Raw genomic sequence first — 7,454 nt, forward strand, 5'->3', positions numbered from 1 at the left:
GGAAATGGACTTGGTACCAATTGGGAAGGATAATCCACGTTCCTGGATGAGCGTCCAGAAAGGGGATGATTGGACACTAGGTGTGCAGTCCCCTCGCCCCTGTGGACTGTGCCCTGGGGCGAAGGGCATAGCTGAAGGAGGCAGGAATGGGGTCCCTCGAAAGCACGGGGCCGCACTGGTTTTGAAGGCCCATCCTGGGACGCAGCCACCAGTGAGGAAGATTTTGTGACCTGTGGGTTCTCTCTCGTGTTGCCCCTTTTGGCTCAAGATGCCTGGGATCATCGTAGCTTTCACAGAATTCTACAAGAAGAAAAACACTGGAGCAAGGATGAAGACGCCTTAGGAGGAAACCAGCTGCAAAGAGCCCAAGTTCTGGGAAACGTGCCTTAGGTGGAGCAGTAACAATTATTTTCCTATTTTAAGAACAGAGCATGTAGGAAGCCTCCCTCTCTATAAGCCAGTGGGCTTCTGGACAGAGCCTGTTCCTGCTGAGCTAAGAACACAGACACTGTTAGTTCAGGTCTACAACTAAACCAGAACAGGACTGAAGCCTTCGGGAGGCAGTTTCCCCAGAACCGTTAACAGAGCTCCCTTCCTAATACGTAGAAAGCTCTGTCATGCCTGGTTTTGTCCCTGCAGATAACAACACCATCTCCGAGCTCAGCTCCCTGCATGAGGACGACAGCAGTTTCCGCCAGGCCTACCACCAGATGAGAAGCAAGCAGTTCCCTGTGTCCGGGGACTTGGAGAGCAATCCTGACTATTGGTCCGGGGCCGTGGGAGGCGGCAGCGGGGCCAGCCGGGGGCCCTCGGCCATGGAGTATAACAAGGAGGATCGGGAGAGCTTCAGGTACAGGTCAAGGTGGCCGCACCAGGCTGCAGCTGTGGGGGCGGGGGGGGGGGGGAGGGGGCTGGAGCTGGCAGGCAGATGTGGCTCTGAGACAGCTGTTTTCCAAGAGCATCTCTGTCTCCCGTTCTAGGTTGTCCTGCCACAGCTCTCCTTGGGCTGTTGAACATCCCCTTCTCATGTTTATTAAGCAAAGGGACACCTGTGGCACCATGTGCAATCATAGCCAAGTCCCTTTGAAATGGGGACTCTGTGCTCCTTTTTTTTTTTTTAAATCACAAGTAGTCGGAGAGGCAGGCAGAGGGAGAGAGAGAGAGGGAAGCAGGCTCCCCGCTGAGCAGAGAGCCCGATGCAGGACTCAATCCCAGGACCCCGAGATCATGACCCGAGCCGAAGGCAGCGGCCCAACCCACTGAGCCACCCAGGCGCCCCAGGGACTCTGTGCTCCTTAATGAACCTTAATAAACATTTCCTTGCCTTTCTCATAATATTTTACCCTACATCCTCTAAAAATTCCCATCCATCATCTCCCTCATTTTTAAGAGATTTATTTATTTGAGAGAGAGAGAGTGTGTGCGCAAGTCGGGGGAAGAGGCAGGAGAGGCTCTTCAAGCAGACTCCCAGCCATCAGCTCGATTTCACAATCCATGAGGTCCTGACCTGAGCCAAAACCGAGAGGCAAGTGCTTTACCCACTGAGCCACCCAGGTGCCCTTGCAGCATTTTGGATCATCGTTACGTGAAAGGCGAAATACCAAACGTTACACTGATTGATTCTCCTGACTCTAAAAGGTGGGGACTGTTGGGGAAACCGACGTTTCCCTAGAGTCACCTGGCCAGTGGTATGGGAGGCCAAGATGTGCACCCTGGTTCGTATGGCTGCTGCCCACTGAACAGCACGGTCACCACTCACCTGTCCTTTATCTCCAAGGACAGTAGACACTGCCTTTCTCTTAGACTTACCAACGGCGGGTAACTCGCAGGGATACGCTGGCCCCGGGGCCCTGAGGGAGGAGGAGGCTTCTCTGTGCATCACCGAGTACCGCAGGGTTTCCCTGGATCGCCGGCCACGCCAGGCCCCCGGCTTCGAGGCTGGGAGAAGGGAGGCCAGTGCTGGTCAGCCAGAAGTCAGACTCACCACCAGCAGGCCCCGCTGTGCGCCTCGGCGCCATCTGAATCACAAAGGAGTGTGACCCACACGACTCCGTCTTGGTCCTTAGCACGAGCTCCAGAGAGAGCCCCGGTCGCCCCGCTTCCCGGCGGTGCCCCCGCCCCCCGACCGCGCAGCCAGCCCGGGGCACCCCCTCCGCCCGGCCCGGCCCCGCGCGCCCGCCTCGGCGCTCACCGACCTCCCCTCCCCACCTCTGCCCGCAGCCAGCAGCGCTCCAAGTCCGAGATGCTGTCGCGGAAGAACTTCGCCACCGGCGTCCCCGCCGTGTCCATGGATGAGCTGGCCGCCTTCGCCGACTCGTACGCCGCGCGCTCCCGCCGGGCCGACGGCGACAGCCACGAGGCGCGGGGCGGCGGCCGCTTCGAGCGCTCGGAGGCGCGCGCGCTGGGCGGCTTCTACCCCGACGGCTCGCCCGACGAGTACTACGGGCCGCGCGGCCGCAGCCGGGAGCCCCTGGGCGACGCGGGCCGCGCCTGGGCGCCCAGCCCCCCGCGCCGGCGGCCGGACGACGCGCCGCTGCCGCGCCTGGTGAGCCGCACGCCGGGCACCGCGCCCAAGTACGAGCACGGGCCGCGCGCGGGGGCGCTGGAGCGCCAGGCGCGGCCCGAGGGCGCCAGCCGCGGCGGCAGCCTGGAGACGCCGTCCCGGCTGAGCGCGCAGCTCGGCCGCCGCAGCGCCTCCTACTACGCCTGGTCGCCGCCCTCCACCTACAAGGCGGCCGCGCCGCAGGACGACGACGACGACGACGACGACGACGACTCCGCCGACGACCCGCTGCCGCCCTACAGCGAGCGCGAGCTGAGCCGCGGCCCGTCCTACCGCGGCCGCGACCTGCCCTACCACAGCAACTCGGAGAAGAAGCGCAAGAAGGAGCCCGCCAAGAAGACGGTGCGGCCCCGCCGGGCGCCTCCCGCGCAGGGGGGTTCGGGCGGGGGCCGGGGGGGGGGGCGCGGCGGGGAGGGGGCCTGCCCCTGCCCCGCCTGGCCCCAGCCGCAGGCAGTGAGCGGAGGCCCTGGCCCGGGGCGAGAAGCAGGAGGAGCAGGTGCTTCGTGGAGAGTCTCGGGTCCCCAAGCGCCGCCCTGAGCAGCAGGTAGCCTCGGGCCTGCGGGGCCTCGAGACTGCGCGGACCTCTGGGCGCACCTCTGGGCTCTGCGCGCAGAACGTTCTAGGCGCGCCTCTTGCGCCTCCCGCCCCAGCTCCCACCCTCGCGGGAGGGTTTAGAACTTGCAGAAATTGCCAGAGCGCTCACGGCCCAGAGGAGGTCAGGGGCGACCGAGTGTCCGAAGGGCAGCTCACTCTCCTCCCGGACGCGGGGCGGAAGGTAAACTGTGACCTGTGCCGCGCGCATGGCCGCTGCCCAGTTAACTGTCTCTCTTGCAAGTGGCCTTACCGAGCTTTGCGGTCTCAGTAAATGCCAAGAGCAGCCCAGTCCGGCCCTCGGCCCCCAGATGTGAGCTCCGCGGCTCAGAGAAACGCTGGGGGACAGTCGCAGATGTCCGCTCTGGCTGCCAAAGTGCCTCTCCCCCGGTGCCCTGGCGGCCGCTCTGCCAGCCCCAGGGCTTGTGCTCCCTCCGCGCTTCCCCTGCCTCCTCCACCGTTCTGTTTTTCATACTTCAAGGGGGTCGTTTTCTTAAGCACGTAGTTTGGGGAGAGAATACAATGGAAAAAAGATACTGACCGCTCTAAAACAGATCTCTTTTGTTCTCTAAAGAGAACAATGACATGCCCCGAGAAGTACCGTGAGCAGGAGTGAACTTCCGGGTCCTGCCGGGTTCGTGTGCTCCATCCACACTCGCTGGTGGAGCCATGAACCTTGTGGCTCGCCCTACAGGGCTGGGAAGTTGTTCTGTGGCCATGGAACGAAGTTCCGTCAGATGTATGTTGGCTTCAGCACCAACTGAGGCTTCTGAACGGTAACCACAAGCCTAACGAGATGCCCGGAGTCAGGCTGTGCAGGATTCTGGACAGGGTGTGGACTCTGCCCGGGGAACCATCTGTTAGGTTGTATTGGGTTTCTTTAACTGTTGTGTGGTTTAACGTTGTGCCCTTTCTGCTCTTTTCCAGAGTGACTTTCCAACCAGGATGTCCCTTGTGGTCTGATGTTTGTTTTGAAGACACTTCTCTGGCTGACTAGAAATCAGAAGCAGCCCACCGGGACAAGACACAAACCTAAGAGCCAGCAGGCCCGGGACCTTCTCTGGCCACCGCCTCGGAAGATTTGCTGATCTTTGCTTTGCCAAGGGGGGGGGGGGGCAGCCTTTAAGGAAGGCTGATTCCAAACCTCAGCATACATCCAGCTAGTATGCGAAACTCAAGATGACTATGTGTGAGAACATTCCCACACATGGCGTGTCTTCCCCACTGAGTTCATCCTGCCTGATGTTCTTCCGTAGCTGAACCAGGATTCCTTTTCCAATTCTGAAAGGGAGTTAGCTCTGGACTGCTGATCTCTAGAAACTGCCTCGTCCTCCAGTATGTTCTTCTATGCCTCCTGTGCTGTGCTTAGAGACAGAAAAACATTACTACTATTAGAAGAAGGTCTTGTACTGACAACAGAAGATAGCTTTAGGCAAAATATACCTTTTATCCCCATCTCCTGCCGGTCATGAGGCAATGACTATTGTTACACTAAAATCAGAGGGCCCTTGGTGAGCTCAGTGACAGTGACCTGCAGGACAATCACAGAAATGACTTCAATTTGCTGTTTTGAATGACAGCTCTTGAGTGGCTAGATCAAGACAAAAGAGAGCATCCCTTTTTGAAAAGCGGTGTAAGTGCTATTTCTTTTTCCATCCTGAGAACTTAAACTGCTTTTTCTCTTTCCGCTGTGCACAGTGACCTCCGAGTCTTGGACGTTAAGGGCTCTCCTCGCCCTCCCTTCCCCTGGACTTTCCACACGTTGGTGCCACCCACAGAGCCCCACTTCCCTCTGCACTCTGATTAAACTGTCATCAGGTGCCTTTCGAAAAATGCTTAAAATACACACATGAAAGAGAGGAGGAAGGAAAAAAAAAAAGGAGAAAGCAGTTATGCAAAATAGAGACAAAAGAATTTAAGAGGAAAAGAATCTGTGATCTCACTCTATTTTGAACGTGGGCCATTTTCCCCCACAAATTCGGACCCCGGTCGTCTCTGGTTTTGTACTTCGTTCGCCAGGAGCTGTTCGTGCGTCCCGGCTCTGTCGTTCCAGGACCCCAGGGATGGCTGGAACGTGCGTCCCTTCGCCTCGCCAGGCTGCTGCTCCGGATGCGCTGGGAAGCGAGGGATCTTGTTCTCTCAGGAAGGAGCGCTTCCTTGTCCCACCCTGGCCTAAATGATAAATTCTGCCTAAATCCCAAAGCTAGATATTTCCGGATTTTGCAGTTTTGAGAGATTGCAAGAAATGGCCACACTTTCTTCCCTTCTCAGCAAGAGGTGCAGTCCGTTTCTCCGCCCGTCCCTTCTGGGATGGGCCAAGAGATTTGATTTGGCCAGTGGCCCCAAACAAATGGAACACAAGCAGAGTCCTGAAAAAGTCCTGTGCATGGGGCCTATTTTCTCTTGCAGTCGCCACGAGGTGAGCAAGCCTGGGCTGTCCCGCTGCATGATGAGAAGAACAGGCCCAGGACCCCGTCTGCCCCGTCTGACAGCCTGTCGAGTCTCCGCTGATTGCAGACAGCTGTGTGAGCCGCCAAGCCCCATGGGGCAACGGCCTAGCTGAGCCCAGCCCAAATTCTTTCCGACCCAAGGCACGAGAAGTGCGTGCACCTTTTCAATGTTCGTTTCTCTTCAAGGACAAGCTGTTTCTCCTTGTCTCGTGTTCGTCCCTTAAGCCCCGACTCCGTCTCGCCTTAGGTGTCTCACAGTCTCCACTTTCTTTGGCAAACATCTGCCAAAGCTTTTCACCCTGCACCATTATGGAGGCAGCCATGGTTGGGTCAAAAATCACTGGGAGACAATGATGCTCGGCCTCCCAGCGGTGGTCAGCTTTCTGTCTTCGAGTCCACGGGCAACCTCTGAAGGTTTTTTCTTCAACATCTTCTTGGTCTTGTCCACAGCCGCCTGACCGGAGCTGGGCCCTAGTCTCAGAGCACCATTCCACTGGGATCTTTACTTCGCGGCCTGTCCAAAACAGTCCTACATGTGCAAGGAAATAAAGAAGTGGCTGGTGAAGGTCGGGAGCACGAGTCGCTATCCTTGCCTGGAGGAGACCTGGCCTACCAAAGGACTTTGCGGTGGCTTTGGCCGGAGAGGAACCAGGGACAGCTCAGCCCAGTGCTGGCACTTCCAAGGGCAGGAGGACACATGCCATAACCTGGTGCTGAGTGTTAGACTTGCTGGTGTCCCCGGCCTCTGAGAGCCGAGGTCCCGTCTATATGGGCCCCACATCAGATGGGAAAGATGACTAAACATCATCATTTCTTAGTCACCAGCTTTGGATTCCAACTTGCTCAGGCAATCCTGGAGAATACTGGGTAGCTGCAGAGCTATTATCTCTTCAACTGAGCACTGTGTCAGGCTTCTCTCCACCAAAGAGCCCCATAGCACCAGCTGCAGAGACCAGACATATTGCTTTTGTTCGCCGAGGGCGTGTAGGATTTTGGAGATGGTTCGGGGAGTCACAGGGAAAGAATTACTAAAATTGGAAACCTGCAGTTGCAAAGAGAACAAAACTATAGACCGTACAATAAGAAAACACGAAGACAACAGGCTCCTGAAATAACCGGGGGAGATGGGACCAGGCTGTCCCCTGTCGGGCTGCATAAATCCCTGAAACTTCCAGAGAGAGAGAGAACACTGTTGTTTCTGGGTATGTGGATAGAGACAAGAACTGGCTGGACAAGGAAAGGCAAAGCTGGCCATCCTCGGCACCCTAGCTTTTCCCAGTGGGTCCTTTATTTTCTTCCCTGAATAGTGTTTCCCACAGAGGAAGGGCTTATAAATATTAGCTTCCTTCCTAGCTTTTACTGGGGGTACAGAATGTCTTGCGTCAGGCACAATCTCCGTCCATTGGGACCCTGCAGTTGAAGAGCGGAAATAAGACATGCCCAAGAAAGAAGTAGATTTTATGCACATAATGTGAAATATTGCTATGGATGACAACAAACCCAGAGAATTAAAGTTTTTAAATTTAAATGGGTATATTTTGATATTTAAATGTTGTGTGTGTTTGTCTATCCATTGTGTTTAAAGATAAGCTCAATGTTCTGAAAAGCCAGTCAAAAAAAGATCTGACTGGAAGAGATGAATTAGGATGGGGAGCAGTGCGAGGCACAGGGCCCGGAGGGATGATGCCGGAGCTGCTGTGCGCCTGTGAGTCACAGCTGAGTCAGGGATGTGTTGGATAAGGGGGTGTGGATGCAGGTGGCAAGAGGTGTCCCCTAGAACAGCTTCTTCTAGGCCATGCATAGGTTCACTAGGAAGCTGGGGACGTGTTCCCCGGACCTGAGGGTACGTG

The 7,454-nt window shown here is 56.7% G+C and overlaps 1 protein-coding gene across 3 annotated transcripts in view; it reads left to right on the top strand.

Moving 5' to 3' along the window:
* The window catches only part of ILDR2 (immunoglobulin like domain containing receptor 2), a 56,894-nt gene extending 49,762 nt beyond the window's left edge, over window positions 1–7,132 (top strand). For all 3 annotated transcript variants that reach the window (XM_059147167.1, XM_059147166.1, XM_059147165.1), the window contains 3 exons: window positions 640–850; window positions 2,221–2,905; window positions 4,082–7,132. In XM_059147167.1, coding sequence (XP_059003150.1) covers window positions 640–850; window positions 2,221–2,905; window positions 4,082–4,117 — 932 coding nt within the window. In that variant the 3' untranslated portion in view covers window positions 4,118–7,132. The remainder of the gene's footprint in view (window positions 1–639; window positions 851–2,220; window positions 2,906–4,081) is intronic.
* The last annotated feature ends 322 nt before the right edge of the window (window positions 7,133–7,454 follow it).

The sequence above is a fragment of the Mustela lutreola genome, chromosome 14, assembly GCF_030435805.1.
Source record: "Mustela lutreola isolate mMusLut2 chromosome 14, mMusLut2.pri, whole genome shotgun sequence".
Taxonomy (NCBI): Eukaryota; Metazoa; Chordata; class Mammalia; order Carnivora; family Mustelidae; genus Mustela; species Mustela lutreola.